Source organism: Mustelus asterias, chromosome 1 (genome assembly GCF_964213995.1).
Source record: "Mustelus asterias chromosome 1, sMusAst1.hap1.1, whole genome shotgun sequence".
NCBI lineage: Eukaryota > Metazoa > Chordata > Chondrichthyes > Carcharhiniformes > Triakidae > Mustelus > Mustelus asterias.
The window spans coordinates 3,390,220-3,409,665 of NC_135801.1; the positions used below are offsets into that span (position 1 = coordinate 3,390,220).

A 19,446-nucleotide genomic window follows, 5' to 3' on the forward strand; every position below is an offset into this window, starting at 1 on the left:
GGGTAGCATTGAGGAGGGAGAGGGGTAGCATTGGGGTGTGAGAGGGGTAGCATTGGGGGGGGAGAGGGGTAGCATTGAGGAGGGAGAGGGGGTAGCATTGGGGGGGGAGAGGGGTAGCATTGGGGGGGGTAGGGGTAGCATTGGGGGGGGAGAGGGGTAGCATTGGGGGGGGAGAGGGGTAGCATTGAGGAGGGAGAGGGGTAGCATTGGGGTGTGAGAGGGGTAGCATTGGGGGGGGAGAGGGGGTAGCATTGGGGGGGGAGAGGGGTAGCATTGAGGAGGGAGAGGGGGTAGCATTGGGGGGGGAGAGGGGTAGCATTGGGGGGGGAGAGGGGTAGCATTGGGGGGGGTAGGGGTAGCACTGGGGGGGGTAGGGGTAGCACGGGGGGGGGTAGGGGTAGCACGGGGGGGGGTTGGGGTAGCACGGGGGGGGGTAGGGGTAGCACGGGGGGGTAGGGGTAGCACGGGGGGGGTAGGGGTAGCACTGGGGGGGGTAGGGGTAGCACTGGGGGGGGTGGGGTAGGGGTAGCACTGGGGGGGGGGGTAGGGGTAGCACTGGGGGGGGGGGTAGGGGTAGCACTGGGGGGGGTAGGGGTAGCACTGGGGGGGGTAGGGGTAGCACTGGGGGGGGTAGGGGTAGCACTGGGGGGGGGTAGGGGTAGCACTGGGGGGGGGGTAGGGGTAGCACTGGGGGGGGGTAGGGGTAGCACTGGGGGGGGGTAGGGGTAGCACTGGGGGGGGGTAGGGGTAGCACTGGGGGGGGTAGGGGTAGCACTGTGTGGGGGGGGAAGCACAGGGCTGGGCTCGGCTGGGGTGAAGTGGGGAGACACAGGGGTGGGGTGGTGTGTGTGTTGGGGGAGGGGTTAAAGGCACTGCTTAAATTCTGGGTCAGTTCATTGCTGCTTTGATTCTCTGCTGTTCTTGGAGACTGGCTCCTGGGGGGAGGGAGAGTTGTCCGAGTGTTTCTTTGTTTGTTACCAACAAGATGCAAGCCTCCCACCTTATCCTGAAATGTAACCTTGACCCCCCCCCCCCCCCCCCGAGGGCCCCAAATATTTCCCATTCTGACAGCTACAAGTCCAGGCGTGACCCATCCCTGGGCCAGAGAGAGAGTGAGAGCAACATTGTTAGCAGAAAGCAGGCTAGTTAATATTTCACCTTGCTGAGCTATTCCTGTGTCAGTGTGACTTAGTGCGAAACACTCACTGAGTCACTAGATTCTGCGTTCAAGTCCCACTCCAGAGAGTTTGAGTACAGAACTCCAGGCTGATACTGGTGCAGTGCTGAGAGAGTGCTGCACTGCCGGAGGAGCTGCCTTAAACCCAGGCTCTGTCTGCTCTCTCTCCCAGACCCTCCCCATGGATGTAAAAGATCCTGTGGCACTATTTTGTGGAGGAGCAGATGGGTTTCCCTGGAGTCCTGGTTGGTGTTTATCTCTCCTCCACTTTCACAAACAGGTGATCCGGTCATCATCACATTGCTGCTTGTGGGATCTTGCTGTGCACAATTTGGCTGCTGTGTTTCCCTCCTGCCAACAGTGAGCAGAGTTTAAAAGTTACTTCACTGGTTGTAAAGAGATGCATGGCGGTCGTGACAGCTGCTAAATATTTGCAACGGCCTTTAGATGATGAGTTATAAAACAATTTGCAAAGGAAATATGGTCCACTGGGCTACTTAGCTATTGATTGGATGTTTGTTGCCACGAATGAAAATAGAGGTGTATGTTGATACAAGATCTTTCGGAACCTCAGGACATCCCAAAGCACTTTTTTAAAGTTCATTTATGAGTGTCACCAGTAGGCTTACATTAACACTGCAATGAAGTTACTGTGAAAATCCCCTCGTCGCCCACACTCCGGCGCCTGTTTGGGTACACTGAGGGAGAATTTAGCACGGCCAATGCAGCTGACCAATCCTTCAGACTGTGGGAGGAAACCGGAGGAAACCCACGCAGACACGGGGAGAATGTGCCGACTCCGCACAGACAGTGACCCGAGCCAGGAATTGAACCCGGGTCCCTGCAGTGCTAACCACTGTGCCATCCCACAGCCAATTAGGTAAGTTTTGAAAGTGCAAGTACAGCAGCCAATTGGGATGCAGCAAAACTCCACAAACCAGATTGTCTGTTTTTAGTGATGTTGCTTGAGATATCAACATTAGTCATTTGCTCTTTTTTTGGAATAGTGCTGCTTGTATGGTGGCCCTATCTACCCTCTAGACGCCTCCTCCAACACACTGCATCTCTGACAGTGCAGCACTCGCTCACAATCACACCATCCCTCGTGTTGCTGACGATTGAGTGTAGATTGATGGGGTGGTAACTGGTTGGATTGGATTTGTCCTGCTTTGTATCAACAGGATATATCTGGGCAATTTTCCACATTGCCGGGCAGATGCCAGTGTTGTAGCTGTACTGGAAGAGTTTGGCTCGGGGAGCAGCAAGTTCTGGAGTACAAGTCTTCAGTACTATAGCCAGTGTCCATACCCTTAGCAGTATCCAGTGCCTCCAACCATTTCTTGATATTTTGAGTGAATCAAATTAGCTGAAGACTGACATCTATGATGCTGGGGACCTCCGGAGGAAGCCGAGATGGATCATCTACTTGGCACCTCTGACTTAAAGTGGTTCCATACATTTCTGCAATGATATGCTGGACTGCCCCGGCATTGAGGGTAGGGATATTTTTGAAAGGAAATATCCTTTCTTATTATTGTTTAATTGTTCACCATCATTCACCACTGGGTGGGGCAAAACTGCAGATTTATTGGCTATGTCTGGAAGCTTGTTGCTTCCACTATTTAGCATGTATTACCCTGTGTTGTAGCATCACACCCGAGTGAGGGATATGTTGGGCCATGAGGTTACAGGTTGTGGTTGTATACAATTCTGCTGCTGATGGCCCACACTGTCTCAGCAACGGCCAGTTTTGAGTCGTTAGATCTGTTCAAAATCTATCCTATTTAGCACAGTGGTAGTGCCACACAACATTCTGTAGAGTATCCTAAATATGAAGACAGGACTTGGTCTCCACAAGGACTGTGTGCAGTTGTCACTGCAATGGTGGATGTATGACAGATTGTTTTGGGTGAGGAAAAGTAGGCCTTTCCTTCTTGCTGGTTCTCTCAGTACCTGCCACAGGCCCAGCCTGGCAGATATGTCCTTCAGGACACTGGCCAGCTCAATCAGAGGTCCTCCTGCCTAGCCACTCTCATTGCTGGATGTCTAAGTCTCATGGAGAGTACATTCTGTTCCCTTGCTACACTCAGTACTACTTCCAAGTGGTGTTCAACGTGGAGGAATCTGATTGATCAATTGAGGGGAGGTGGGAATTAGCAGGTTTCCTTGCTTGTGTTTGACCTGATACCATGAAACCTCATGGGATCCAGAGTCAATGTTAAGGACACCCAGGGTCACTTCCTCCTGACTATCTCCCACACCCCTGAGTGGGACAGTCCTTCCCTAGGGATTGTGATTCAGAAGTTTTGCGTGTTGGCTAATAGGTATGATTCTCAGCATAAGTCAGGCTGTTTGTGTGACTAGCGTGTTGAGCACTGCTTCCAAATGATATATGTTTAGAATGGGGAGGGCTGTTCAGGGTCAAGTGGGCTGTGCATGGCTTCACTATAGAACAGAGAATAGAACATAGAAAAGCTACAGCATAAACAGGCCCTTCGGCCCACAAGTTGCGCCGAACATTTCCCTACCTACTAGACTTACCTATAACCCTCTATCTTACTAACTTCCATGAACTTATCCAAAAGTCTCTTAAAAGACCCTATCGAATCCGCCTCCACCACCACTACCGGCAGCCGATTCCACGCACCCACCACCCTCTGAGTGAAAAACTTACCCCTAACATCTCCTCTGTACCTACTCCCCAGCACCCTAAACCTGTGACCTCTTGTGGCAACCATTACAGCCCTGGATAAAAACCTCTGAGAATCCACTCTATCAATGCCCCTCAACATCTTATACACCTCTATCAGATCACCCCTCATCCTTCGCCTCTCCAAGGAGAAAAGACCTAGCTCTCTCAACCTATCCTCATAAGGCATGCCACCTAATCCAGGCAACATCCTTGTAAATCTCCTCTGCACCCTTTCTATGGCTTTCACATCCTTTCTGTAATGAGGCGACCAGAACTGGGCACAGTACTCCAGGTGGGGTCTGACTAGGGTCCTATACAGCTGCAGCATTATCTCCCGATTTCTAAACTCAATTCCTCTATTGATGAAGGCCAGTATTCCATACGCCTTCTTAACCACAGCCTCCACCTGCAACGCTGCTTTGAGCGTCCTATGAACCCGGACCCCACGATCCTTCTGATCTTCCACACTGCCAAGCGTCTTAAGAATATTATATTCTTTCATCCTATTCAATCTGCCAAAATGAACCACCACACACTTATCTGGGTTGAAGTCCATCTGCCACTTCTCCGCCCAGTCTTGCATCTTATCTATGTCTCATTGCAACTGCTGACATCCCTCTACACTATCCACAACACCTCCAACCTTTGTGTCATCAGCAAATTAGGAAAGCTAATTAGGAAAGCTAATAGAATGTTATTGTTTCCTGCAAGGGCATTGATTACAAAAATAAGGAGCTTATGCTCCAGTTGTGCAGGGCCTTGGTGAGACCACATCTGGAGTACTGTGGACGGTATTGGTCTCCCTATTTAAGGAAGGATGTAAATGTGTTGGATGCAGTTTGGAGAAGGTTTACTAGACTAATACATGGAATAGCTGGGTTGATATATATTAAAGTGATGGTATGATTGCTTTAAGAGCCGGTCACATGATTTGTTGGTGATGTCATTGGGGTGCTTCAGAGGGTCCTGTTTAGTCTCACTTTCTACTCTGTACTGGCAACAGCTCCTCAATAAACCTGTTGTTGTTATTTTGAATCTAAGTGTGCAAACCACATCTTTATCTTTTTGTTTAAAACCCACAACCCCTAACACAGTTAAGACATTACAGTTGTCTTATGAGGAAATGTCGGACAGGCCAGGCTTGTATCCGCTGGAGTTTAGAAGTGTAAGAGGCGACTTGATTGAAACATAGATTCTGAGGGGTATTGACAGGGTGGATGTGGAGAGGATGTTTCCCCTTGTGGGAGAATCTAGAGCTCGGGGTCACTGTTTAAAAATAAGGGGTCGCCCATTTAGGATAGATGAGAATATTTTCCCTGAGGATAGTGAGTCTCTGGAACTCTTCTTCCAGAGGCGATGGAAGCAGAGTCTTTGTCTTAATGATATTCAAAGATCAATTCATTCTAGATTAACAAGGGGGTGAAAGATTATCGGAGGGTTTTTGGAAATGTGGGGTTGAGGTTACAATCAGATCAGTCATGATCTTATTGAATGGTGAAGCAGGCTTGAGGGACTGAATGGCCTCCTCCTGCTCCTAATTTGTCCTCTTGCTCCTAATTTGTATGTTCAAATCAAGCCGTTTAGCCCAGCTCCTTCATGTTGCCACTCAAAGCTTCTCTTGCTTTATTTCATCCATTATCAGTGTAAACCATTGTTCTCCCGCATGTGTTTATTTAACTTTCCCGTAGATGCACCATCCTATTTTTGTTATTCTTCACAGTGGTGTGATCTGAACAGACTGACTTGTTCGGCCACTTTCAAGGGTTAATCAGTCACCACCCTTGTTGGGCACCTGCCTGGCTTGGTTTAGAATGAGTTGTGACTGAATTACTTTCTCCTCTGACCTCGGAGATGGAGTCTAATTTGTGATGTCTTGGAGTCTTGGCTCGGGTACAAACTCCAATTGGAGCAGGAGCCCTTCTACCCTCCCACAGCTGGCAACGGGATGGCTTTCAGCATTCTGATTCTCTCCTTTCATCTGGTCAGCCGTGTAATCCAGAGTAAGAGAAAGTACATGATTAAGCACCTGCCACACAGTAAACTTTGTGTTATCCAGCATTCTACCGACCAGAATTCACCACCAATTGGAATTTCTGATGTTTCCCTAATACAAATCGTTACTATGCCAACCAGAATTATCTACTATTTTATACTTTAGCACGGCGGCACAGTGATTAGCACTGCTGCCTCACAGCGCCAGGGAGCCGGGTTCGATTCCGGCCTCGGGTCACTGTCTGTGCAGAGTCTGCGCGTTCTCCCCATGTCTGCGTGGGTTTCCTCCGGGTGCTCCGGTTTCCTCCCACAGTTCAAAGATGTGTGGGTTAGGTGGATTGGTCATGCTAAATTGCTCCTTGGTGTCAGGGAATTAGCGGGGTAAATATGTAGGGGTTGCAGGAATAGGGCCTAGGTGGGATTGTGGTCGGGTGCAGACTCGATGGGCTGAATGGCCTCCTTCTGCACTGTAGGATTCTATGATCTTTGTGGAATGTGTTTTCAACAATCACAGTTTATATTGTTTGCCTATAATCTGTTGAAAATGTACAGTAAATGTTGAAGACAGAAATGTGTTTTTGAGTGACCAGTTATTTTGTGTCTCTTGAGATTTCTCACTTAGAGGTTGGCAGCAGGAAGGTACAGAGCAATGTTCATTAAGGAAATTTGGAACAATGTGTCCTCATTCTCTCTCTCTCGTGAGTGATAATTCCAATTAAATTTATTATTTTGACATACACGAGCTTGAAGTCATAGAACAAATGGATTCACAGGGTTGGTTGTTATTTGAGCTCATCCAGTACTCTGTGATCGTAATTCCTATTCCACCAAGTCCCGTTCACTATCATCCTCTGACCTACACTGACTCCCAGTTAAGCAATGTCTCAATTTTCAAATGTTCATAGTTGCGGGTGCCACTGGCAAAGTGAGTATTTATTGTCCATCATAATTGCCCCGTGAGAAGGTGGTGGTGAGTTGCCTTCTTGAACCTGCTGCAGCCCGTGTGGTGTAGGTACACCCACAGTGCTGTTGGAACAAAGAACAATACAGTGCAGGAACAGGCCCTTTGGCCCTCCAAGCCTGCACCGATCATGTGTTCCTAACTAGACCATCCGTTTGTATCCCTCTATTCCCAGTCTGTTCATGTGGTTATCTAGATAAGTCTTAAACGATCCCAGCGTGTCCGCCTCAATCACCTTGCTTGGCAGTGCATTCCAGGCCCCCACAACCCTCTGTGTAAAATACGTTAGGGAGAGAGTTCCAGGATTTTGACCCAGCGACAATGAAGGAACGGTGAGATATTTCCAAGTCAGGATGGCGAGTAAAACTTGCAGATGATGTTTCCATGTGTCTGCTGCCCTTGCCCTTCTAGATGGTAGAGGTGGCGGGTTTGGAAGGTGCTGTTGAAGGAGCCTTGGTGAGTTGCTGCAGTGCATTATGTAGATGGTACACACGGCTGCCACTGTGCGTCAGTGGTGGGGAAAGTACATGATTAAGCACTTGCTACACAGTAAACTTTGTTATCCAGCATTCTACCGACCAGAATTCACCACTAATTGGAATTTATGATCCCCTAAAACAAATCGTTTCTATGCCAACCAGAATTATCCATTATTTTATACTTTAATGTTTTAATGTACTGTTGGGAGATTAGAAGTAGAAGGAATACTGTTCTTTGCTTCCTGAGCAGTTATATATTAGTTCATGCTTCAAGTTGGTGCGCAGTATTCCACTGGTAAATGGAACTCTCTGTTATTCTGGGCAGAATTTTCCCCAAATTTGTCAAAGTGTCAGTTTCAGACTGAAAGCCGGTGTGTATCTCTCCAGCTGCACAGCCGAGTTTTCTCTCCAGATTCTCAGGCACTCAGTTTACAGAGAATCTGGGGCGTGGTTTGTGCCGTCACTTTGGCAGGGTGGAGCTTGATAGAGTCCACAAGGCCGGCTTCACAGAGATCGGGATGCCATCTTTTGCGCTGAAATTAAATCCCCCCCCCCCCTACCCTCACCCCAACAAGCATGTGGTAGGAGCATCTTTCAACTTGATTGGACTGTCTATACTTGTGTACAAGGATATTGTCCGGCCTACCCCGGGTGTTGCACTGATGACTTTTTCTCCCTTATTTTACACTCTGACTTTCTCAGGAAGGAGAATTTGAACTATGCAGGAAATTCCTGTGTCACAAATTCCACATTGATCTCTGCTAACAAAACACAGCCCTTTATTTTGACACACACAATCCTCTGTGAAGTGATACCCGTCAAGATGGATTCTATTAGTGATTGGCATTTGCACATTAAGCAATGTCAGTCCTGGTCACACCGCATGCCAAGAGAATAGAATGTCCTTTCTTGTGTGTGAAATCATCTGCTTTTGGGGGGGGAGCGGGGGGAAATGCCTTTAATTGTATTCCTAGTGGCTACTCTTATTTGATTTATGATTGTCACATGTATTAGTATACAGTGGAAAGTATTGTTTTCTTGTGCGCTATACAGACAAAACATAATGTTCATACCATTAGGGAAGAAGGAAAGGAGAGAGTGCAGAATGTAGTGTTACAGTCATAGCTCGGGTGTAGAGAAAGATCAACTTAATGCGAGGTAGGTCCATTCAAAAGTCTGACGGCAGCAGGGAAGAAGCTGTTCTTGAGTCGGTTGGTACGTGACCTCAGACATTTGTATCTTTTTCCCAACGGAAGAAAGTGGTATGTCTGGGGTGTGTGGGGTCCTTGATTATGCCGGCTGCTCTTCCGAGGCGGCAAGATGGACTGGGCTTCATTCACGATCCTTTGTAGTTTCTTGCAGTCTCGGAGAGAGCTGGAGCCATACCAAGCTGTGATACAACCAGAAAGGATGCTTTCTATGGGGCATCTGTAAAAGTTGGTGAGAGTTGTAGCGGGCTTGCCAAATTTCTTTAGCCTCTTGAGAAAATAGGTGGGCTTTCTTAATTATAGAGTCGGCATGGGGGGGGACCAGGACAGGTTATTGGTGATCTGGACACCTAGAAACTTGAAGCTCTCGACCATTTCCACTTTATCCTCATTGATGTAGACAGGTACATCCTCCATTATACTTCCTGAAGTCGATGACCATCTCCTTCGTTTTGTTGACATTGAAGGAGAGATTATTGTCACCGCTCCAGTTCACCAGATTCTCTATCTTTCCTGTACTCGTCTCATCATCTCTTAACCACCATTCATTGTATTATCTCATTTTAGCTATGGTATCAACGTAATCACAGAATCCCTTGAGTGCAAAAGGAGGTCATTCGGCCCACCCAGGCCCTGTCCCCATAATCCCATGTATTTACCTTGCTAATCCCCCCAACAGTAAGGGGCAATTTAGTATGGCCAATTCACCTAAACTAACATCTTTGGAGTGTGGGAGGAAACTGGAGCACCCGGAGGAATGCATCTGTTTCCCTTTCCATTGCCGATTACCTTTGGTCGTGTGTCATCCAAAGGTCAGTTGTGACTTATTCCAGGTACCTTTAAAAGCATGATAATCTAGACTGAGAGTGGAAACTGTGAAGGGAGCGGGCGAGAGAGAGAGATCGAGTTAATGTTTCAACTGGATGACCTTTCATCAGGATTGGGAGAAATCGGAGACTTGTAATTTCCCCGCAATCCCAAAGCCGGGAAAAGATCTGGGAGAGAATGACAAGGAATAAGCCAAGGGAAGTGGAGCCATTGGGTCAAACAATCTTATTTCTGTCATTGTGGCTCGATGAATTATGGAATCCCTACAGTGCAGAAGGAGGCCATTCAGCCCATCGTGTCTGCACTGACCACAATCCCACCCAGGCCGTATAACCTCACATCTATATCTTGCTAGTCCCCCTGACACTAAGGGTCAATTTAGCTTGGCCGATCAACCTAACCCGCATATCTTTGGGCTGTGGGAGGAAACCGGAGCACCCGGAGGAAACCCACGCAGACACGGGGAGAATGTGCAAACTCCACACACAGACAGAGACTCAAGCCGGGAATTGAACCCGTGTCCCTGGCACCGTGAGGCAGCAGTGCTAACCACTGTGCCACCGTGCCACATGACTGAGGGTTTCAGCAGCAAATGAGCTGAGGCGGGGCAGGATCAGACAACAGCAGAGATGAAGATGAGCCGAGTTGGTGACGGCGTGGATATCTGGCTAATGATCATTCCAGCATCAGTTATGACACCGAGGTTGTGAACTGTCTGGTCTCACCACAGAGAGAAGCCAGGACGGAGTCAGAGCTAAGAAATGGAGTGGGGGCCAAGGACAATGGTTCAATCCCAGAGGAAGGTCTTGCTGATGGGGCGAGTTTAAGAGGGTGGCAGGAGATGTATAAAAATAGGCTGGGATTATTTGGGCCACGTGACAGGTTTGTAAATTGGATATTCAGTGTAATTTAACCTAAATAAATCAGTATGTTCCCAGCTGAAAGCTGTTTTAATGTCTTTAGGTTTGGCCTGGTTTAATCATGCTGCTGCTGGTGTGAATTCTACCCTCACGATGGACGCAGAGAAATCGTTATGTTTACAAGGAAAGCAAATCAACTGCTCAGGTACAAAAACACAACCCCTGCTGCATTTCAGACAGTTTAACCGTGGCGTTAATGTGTATCGTGTCGACAGAGTTTACAAAGTGCTTGATTACATTCCAACATTCTTCATAGTGATGAGCAAGGTGTGATCTAATTGGAGGTGTTTAAACTGTTTCAAGGAGTCAATGGGGCAGATCGAGAGAAACTCTGGAAGGTGGGAGCGAGACGTTGGTTGGTGGTGGGGATGAGGGGGGCTGGAGTTCAGAATAAGAGGGACAGAATCTAAAATTGAGAGCCAGGCAATCCAGAGTGAAGTCAGGAAGCATTTCCTCTCAAAGTGGGTTGGAAATCTGGAACATTCTCCCCCAAAATATCTGCTGAGGCTGGGAGTCCTTTCTAAACTTCAAGCCTGGTATTGGTAGTTTTTGTTGGCTAAGAATATTATGGGTTATTGAACTCGGGTGAGTAGATGGAGCTAAGATACGGATCAGTCACCATCGAGTTGAATGGTGGAGCAGTTTAGAGGGGCTGAATGGTCTCCCCTTGTTCCGACATTCCGAATGTAATACTTTGGAGTGACTTGAAATTTTGAAAGGTGCTATAAAAATGCAAACCCTTTTTAACGCTAATTTGGAGCAACCATAAGTCTGGCTGGGACTGTCTGACTTCCCCAAAACTTAACCTGGTGCAGCTGAAACTTCGAACCTAAAGCAGAAACATGCTCGATTTACAATCCTGACATTGCCTATGCGAACACACACATCAAAAGACAAGGTATTGTTGTATATTTTCATGCCGGGACGTCAAGGCAATTGTTGGCATTTCCCAAGCAAAGCTTTTAGTTTACGATAAATTCTAAAATTGCTGCCTTGTAACTGTGCCGTAGAACATAGAACATAGAACAGTACAGCACAGAACAGGCCCTTCGGCCCACGATGTTGTGCCGAGCTTTATCTGAAACCAAGATCAAGCTATCCCACTCCCTATCATCCTGGTGTGCTCCATGTCCCGTATATTTTTAAAAATCGCATACAGATGTGGGTACCGCTGGCTAGGCCAGCATTTATTGCCCATCCCTAATTACCCTTGAGAAGGTGATGGTGAGCTGCCTCCTTGAACCCGCTGCAGTCCATGTGGTGTAGGTACACCCACAGTGCTGTTAGAGAGGGAATTCCAGGATTTTGACCCAGTGACAGTGAAGGAACGGCGATATATTTCCAAGTCAGGATGGTGAGTGACTTGGAGGGGAACTTGCAGGTGGTGGTGTTCCCAGGTATCCGCTGCCCTTGTCGGCAGGGATTGTGCGTTTGGGAGATTCCATGGAATATTTAACTATCACACTCTGAAGCTCTCCTATCGCTCGTTTCCAAATTGGGCATTTATCCAGCCCCTTTTTTTTTATTGATTCGCGGGACATGGGCGTCGCTGGCTGGGCAGCATTTATTGCCCATCCCTAGTTGCCCTTGGAGGGCATTTAAGAGTCAACCACGTTGCTGTGGCTGTGGAGTCACATGTAGGCCAGACCGGGTAAGGACGGCAGATTTCCTTCCCTAAAGGACATTAGTGAACCAGATGGGTTTTTCCGACAATCGACAATGGTTTCATGGTCATCAGTAGATTCTTAATTCCAGATATTTTTTATTGAATTTAAATTCCACCATCTGCTGTGGCGGGATTCGAACCCATGTCTCCAGAACATTAGCTGGGGTTTCTGGATTAATAGTTTAGTGATAATACCACTAGGCCATCGCCTCCCCTAAACTTCCTTCAGGAAGTTAACAGGTTCAAATTCAGCTACTTTGAGTTTACAGGAACTCTCTCTCTCTGCAAACGTTGCCTGACCTGCTGAGACCTTCAGCTACTCAAACCTGTCACTGGGCAATCCTCTCACCTCAGTAAGTAGTTTTTAATTTCAGATTTCCAGCATCTGCAATACAGGTGGCAGGGTGGCACAGTGGTTAGCACTGCCGCCTCACAGCGCCAGGGACCCGGGTTCAATTCCAGCCTCCGCTCACTCTGTGTATGGAGTTTGCACGTTCTCCCCGTGTCTGCGTGGGTTTCCTCCGGGTGCTCCGGTTTCCTCCCACAGTCCGAAAGATGTGCATTAGCCGTGCTCAACTCTCCCTCAGTATGCCCGAACAGGCGCCAGAGTGTGGCAACTAGGGGATTTTCACAGCAACTTCATTGCAGTGTTAATGTAAGCCTACTTGTGACACTAATAAATAAACTTAAAATTAAAACATTTTGTCTCTTGTAATATCTTTTATTTGAATTAGTTGTAGACTTTGTTTTAGAACCCTGATGTAAGATTCTTTGGGATGTTGCATGATGTTAAAAGTGTTACGTAAATAGAATTTGTTTGTATTGTCGCTGCTTTTCGTAAATGGCGTCATCCAAACCCTCTGATCCTCTAGGTTAGATTAGGTCAGGTGGAAAAAGAAGGATCTTTAAGAGGATCTGGGGAAGGATTGGCTATTTAATGTAGAATGTCTCAATAATTTAACCCAGTTCCAAGCTTTAGAAAGACAGCTCCCTCCATACCTCAAATCACACCAAGTGACTGACTCTTTCAGAGGGTTAGCACAGACAAGATGGGCTGAATGGAATTCATCTGTGCTGTAACATGGTGTGATTGGGAAATCCATATCAGACATTGAACTGTAGTGAGTCTCGGATGCTCTTTCACCCTTCTCCCACTTATCACTCCCACTGTCAATACATTCCCCAAGTAATGTTCACACTCGGATTGGTTTTATAATTGCAGTCATCACTGCAACATTTCAAGGCCAAATATAGGCTTCAAAGCCAGCGGAAAGCTTTGTTCTTGTGTTTATGATGTTACTTGAACTCTGCTGTCAGGTCTTTACTTTGGAGTCACTCCGAGGTGATTAATCTTTTACAATTTAAATTTTTCAACAGCCTCGCTAGTGACTTTTATGATCTTCAAATCAGGCCGTGTGCGTCTCAGCCACCACCCTCCACCCCCCCGCCCCTCCTCCTCCCCCCCCCCCCCCCCAATGGGTGGGGGTGGGGTGCGAGGGGTGGGGTAAGCGCTCCTGCCCCTAGAGATCCAGAAAGAGTTCTAAAAGGGGCAGTTCTTTAAGACTCAATCAGGGTATTTGCTTCGGTCCTGCTGCTAGGCAGTGCAGGCCTCGCCCTGACAATCAGTTTGTTGTACACCATGTGGCCATTATGCCTTCGGATCGTGACTTTTAAAATGTTCAGTAGATTCCTGACAGCTTTTTACAGGGGTTACTGATCTGAAATACAAGTAAGAAGTCTCACAACACCAGGTTAAAGTCCAACTCAGCTGACGAAGGAGCAGCACACTGAAAGCTCGTGATTCTAATCAAACCTGTTGGACTTTACCCTGATGTGGTGAGATTTCTTACTGTGCCTACTCCAGTCCAACGCCAGCAACTCCACATCAAATCTGAAGTAGACACTTTGGATCCTGAGGTGAGAGGATTGTCCAGTGAGAAGTTTGAGGAGCAGGAGCCTATATTCCTGGAAGTTCAGAGGAATGAGTGGTGCTCTCATTCTCAAACATCTAAAACTCTTCAGGGGCTGAGTGTGTAGATGCTGAGGGGGCGTTTACCCCCCTGGCTGGGAACATGGAGTCACAGTCTCATCAGGGGTCAGCCATTTCCTCACTTTGGATGTGTGCATTTTTGCAATCCCCCCCCCCCCCCCCCCCCTGTCATGCTGAGTCATTGCGTAGAGTCAACACTGAGATGATAGATTTGTGGATGGTCGGGGAATGAAGTGATGTTGGGTTAGTGTGGGAAGGTGGAGTTAAGATCGATGATCAGCTATGGTCTTGTTGAATTGTGGAACTCAAAGGCCCCAGTAAAAATATAAACAGCTGGGAAGGAGCCCCGAGCCGGGGAGTGGGGGTAAACCTTTATAGATTTGAAAATTTTAACTCCCTCCCGTGTACCGTTTCTTGTTGCATTGGGGCTGGATTATAATCCGGACTGATCCGTAGCAGGCTAAGGATAACTCGGTGCTGTGTAGTCACGGTACACTCGGATGGTGCTCATTTCTTTCAGTGGCAGATATTGTTTTGAGATGGAAACCGCAAATGGATTGTAAATTAATTTGTGTCAACAACGCATTGACGTTTTCCATTCAGACTGCTGATCTTTCATAAGAAGTGGAAAGAGTTAGAGATATGGAACGTGTTTTAACCAAATGGAGAGGCAGGAAAATGGGGTGGGAGGGGGGGAGGAATTGGTGCAGAGAGGAGGAAAGAAAGGTGTGTGATTGGGTGGAAGGCAGATCAAACAGTAGATGCCAGAAGGTGCAATGCTGATTGGTGTTGTGTTGAGGTTAAATATTGAATCAGGCACCAGGGAGCACTGTCCTGTTCTGTTTTGGAATGAGCTAATTATGTTAATGGATGAATATTTGTCACAACAATCACAGCATGTTTGAGTGATCACTTACAAATAATTTACAGCATTTTGCACTAACCATAATACAATTAATACAATCAATGTCAACAAAACGAAAGAGATAGTCATCGACTTCAGGAAGCCTAGTGGAGGACATACCCCTGCGGCATGTTTCACAGCGGTAGCGGCCCGCCATTGGCCAGCAGTGGGACCTTCTCTTCCTGCTGCTGCCAATGGGGTTTCCCATTCAATGCAACCCCTGCTGCTGGGAAAGCCGCGATGGGGGTTCGCGGACCAGAGGATGCCGCCACTGAGAACCGTCGGAAAATTGTGGCCAATACCTTTTCCCCAAACTAACCCCATATCCCTTTATGTTGTTATTTAGAAATCTCTCAACCTCTGCTTTAAACACACTCAGTGACTGAGCTTCTACAGCGAATGGAGTAGACAATTCCAAAGATTCACAACCCTCTGTAATGTAAATTTCTCCACATCTCAGTCCTAAGTGGCTTCCCCCTTATTGTGAAATTGTGCCCCTGATTGAGGTAAAACTAATGAAGATTGGTGCCAATAGTTGTTATTATGCAGAACGTCACTTCTTCATTGGTGGAGTTTGATAGGTCCATCATTGTAGAGTTTCTTCGCTAATATTGCAATAGAATTTCTTCTGCAATTAAGTCGGGTGTAACGTCAACACCCGAGTAGAACGGTATTTATGTAAATTAATTTAAGCAAATTAATTTCCTATTTTCCAGAGTTCCACATCTCAATGTTAAAACCACTTGTTTTCTAAACTATCCCTGATGAATTGAGAGCAGCAATACAACCACAATTACATTAGGTCAGCACGGTGGCACAGTGGTTAGCACTGCTGCCTCACCGCACCAGGGACCCGGGTTCGATTCCTGGCTTGGGTCACTGTCTGTGTGGAGTTTGCACGTTCTCCCCGTGTCTGTGTGGGTTTCCTCCGGGTGCTCCGGTTTCCTCCCACAGTCCAAAAATATGTAGGTTAGGTGGATTGGCCATTGCCCCTTAGTGTCAGGGGGACTGGCTAGGGTAAAATACGTGGGGTTACGGGGGTAGGGCTTGGATGGGATTGTTGTCGGTGCAGGCTCGATGGGCCAAATGGCCGCCTCCTGCACTGTAGGATTCTACAATACATTTAACCTCGCACCACATCACTTATTTGTGTGGAACCATTGCATTTTAACATTGCTGCTGTTGAGCAAAATACTCAAACTTTCTCACCTTGTGTAGAGTCGGTGTGACGGGATCTCGGTTAACTGTTCCAAGTTACATTCTTGAACCTTTTACTAGAGGAAGGAAAACCGGAGATTTCTATTTGCCCATTTTTAATCATTGTGAGCGACCAATAACTAACGGTGGGGTGAGGGGGGGGGGGGAAGTTTCTGACACAATCATATTACCGAAAACATTCGACAAATTGAATTTTTGCAGTTTTTAAAACAATGAACCAATTGATGAAATGTTCAGCCTGATTCTCTGACTGCCGGTGAGTACGGGAGTTGACCCACACAGTGAGTGCGGAGCTGCCACATGATTCTATAATCACACCTCAGGTCAAAGAGCAGTTTAAAGGCAATCTGCACCACGCTGATGCTCAGATAGCTGGGTGGAAATATACTGAGGGTGAAATCACATATCCTGTTCATTATACCCCACACACAACATTCAGTCTGATTAATGGACTCTCGGGATGTTAATTGTGATTAATTGTCTGTAGGTAGGTGAGTATTAACTGGGGATTGTGTACTTGTGGAAAGAAATAGGCTGAAAGGATGCTCCTTGGGTGAGGAGCAGCTAATCTGTAAATAAACACTCCTATATAAATGTTTAAAGATTATAACTCCAGCTCTATCCTTCACCACCTGCCATTTGGAATATAACCGGATGCCGTGTGAACTGGGTGATCAATGATAGAGGGGGAACCGCTGTGTGTCCAATTTCCCACAACATTCATTCTTCCAAACCAGTCTGACATGTTTGGGGTGAATGGAGTGCCGGATCATCGACACGGATGCCGTCATCTCGCGTGAGCACGCCATTCACCGGGTACACGGTAGATACTCTTGTGACTCGGCCAACGATGTCTACCTGATACGCTCAGGAAAGGATGTCCCGAGACATGATACATTGGCGAGACCATGCAGACGCTACAACAACGGATGAACGAACACCGCTCGACAATCACCAGGCAGGAGTTTCCCTTCCAGTCGAGGAACACTTCAGCGGTCACGGGCATTCAGCCTCTGATCTTTGGGTCAGCGTTCTCCAAGGCAGCCTTCGCTGAGCAGAGACTGATAACCAAGTTCCGCACACATGAGGACGGCCTCAACCGGGATCTTGGGTTCATGTCACACTATCTGTAACCCCCACGACTTGCCTGGGCTTGCAAAATCTCACTAACTGTCCTGTCTGGAGACAATACACATCTCTTTAACCTCTGCTTAATCCTCTCTCCACTCACATTGTCTGTACCTTTAAGACTTGATTACCTGCATTCCAACCATTATCTTGTAAATTGAGTTTGTGTCTGTATATGAACACAAGTCCTCACTCACCTGATGAAGGAGCAAGACTCCGAAAGCTTGTGCTGCCAAATAAATCTGTTGGACTTTAACCTGGTGTTGTGAGACTACTTACTGCGAATGGAGTGGCCAGCACTGCAACTAGTCACACTCTTTGTTTTAGTCATTTGTGGGACACTGACGTCTCTGGCTGGGCCAGCATTTATTGCCCATCCCTAGTTGCCTGAGGGCAGTTCAGAGTCAACCACATTGGTGTGGCTCTGGAATCACATGTAGGCCAGACCGGATAAGGGCGGCAGATTTCCTTCCCTAAAGGACATTAGTGAGCCAGATGGGTTTTTCCGACAATCGGCAATGGTTTCATGGTCACTTAAGTAGATTCTTAATTCCAGATATTTTTTTATTTTCGAATTCAAATTTCACCATCTGCTGGTGGTGGGATTCGAACCCGGGTCCCCAGAACATTAGCTGAGTTTCTGGATTAATAGTCTAGCGATAATACCATTAGGCCATTGCGTCCCAGGGTCTGTGTCTGTCTGAGTGCTGTGATATCTCAAAGTACTGGAAAGAGAGCGCATTTATATAATGTCTCTTTGTTGACTGAAATGCCTTCTGAAGAATATCCAGTGCAGTAATGTCTTAGCATTAGAAGGGCAAGGGCGAGCGTTTTGAGAATGCATTGAAAGCGAGGTCAGTATGGGGATGTTTGAAAACTGCTCCAAGAAAGAGCAATGCAGATGTTTTTTTAAATTGTAACAGGAAATGGGAGTCGCTGGCTGGACGAGCATTTATAGTCCGTCTCTTGTTGTCCCTTGAAGGTGGTTGTGAGCCGCCTTCTTGAACCACTGCAGTCGCTGAGGTGTAGGTATACCCACAGTGCTGTTGGGGAGGGAGTTCCAGGATTTTGACCCAGTGACAGTGAGGGAACAATATATTTCCATGTCAGGATGGTGAGTGGCTTGGTGGGGAACTTGCAGGTTGCGGTGTTCCCCATGTGTTTGCTGCTCTTATTCTTCCTGAAGGTAGAGGTGGTGGGTTTGGAAGGTGCTGTCTAAGGAACCTTGGTGAGTTGCTGCAGTGCGTCTTGTAGATGGTACTCGTTGCTGCCAGTTCCATTGAAGTAACCAAACATTTGATTAGCAATCTGGGAAAAGGGACGGAATATTTCAATGACTATTGTTAGAGGGAAGTCCAGTGGAATGCAAGGTTGGAAGAATCAGGTTATGGAGAGATTCCAGTACACCAGCGAGGGGAGGGTGGAAGTATAACTCGGGATGGAAAAGGTTTGAGGAGAGCAGGATGCGATGTATTTATTCAACACCCTTCACAACCCAGGGTGGCTCAAAGTGCGTCACATCCAATAAAATACTTTTTAGTGTGTGTCGTGGTTCCCCAGGACGACAATTTATTCACATCAATTAAAACAGAGAGTCTGAGCAGCGATCTTCCAAGCAATAGACTTTATTTCTCAGCACAAGAGATAAAGTCGGGAACGTCCGGAACACTCCAAAGAGCCCTTGGGCTTACAGTCTTTTATGTACATTTCAGCCTCATATTTCAAGATCCTCCTCTCCCTTTTACAGCCTGTCCTTGGTTGTTATCTTACCCTACAGCCCTATCTTTCTTTGGCCACCATTATTTTTAGTTGACCCTTTATCTGTTTTCTTTGCAATCGGTCGTTCCCTGTTATATCTCTTCGTTTCTTAAACCATGGTGGTTATAACTCTTGCTCTTATCTGAACTTTTCTGTTTGTACAATAATCGTGGTTTTGTAGGCTAAGGCGAATGTGTTTAGAAGAAAAGACATCCCCCCTGCTGATTTATGGTCCACTATTAAGTTGAACCACCGAGCAGTCTTCCTTGTTTTCTTAAGTGACTATTGTCTGCTTTCCTTAATTAGTGATTGCTATATTACTTCTCTAGTTTCTCCACTTTGATCATATCGACTACACTTGATTATATTAGGTCACACGAAGTTACTTTAGGTTATATACCCATTTTCACTACTTATCTAAATCTGCTTTATTATTTCACTAAAACCTATGAATCTGAATTCCATACTAAACTCATACAATATCCAGTACAATTTCCCTTACAAGTGAATCTGAATTTCATACTA

At 46.8% G+C, this 19,446-nt stretch overlaps 1 protein-coding gene across 3 annotated transcripts in view; it reads left to right on the forward strand.

Moving 5' to 3' along the window:
* LOC144486605 (probetacellulin-like) overlaps positions 1-19,446 on the forward strand; it is a 50,921-nt gene that overhangs the window by 1,311 nt on the left and 30,164 nt on the right. For all 3 annotated transcript variants that reach the window (XR_013496330.1, XR_013496333.1, XM_078204679.1), the window contains exon 2: positions 10,301-10,402. Coding sequence is in view for 1 of the 3 variants with exons in the window: in XM_078204679.1 (XP_078060805.1) it covers positions 10,301-10,402 (102 nt within the window). In the remaining 2 variants the exon portion in view is untranslated. The remainder of the gene's footprint in view (positions 1-10,300; positions 10,403-19,446) is intronic.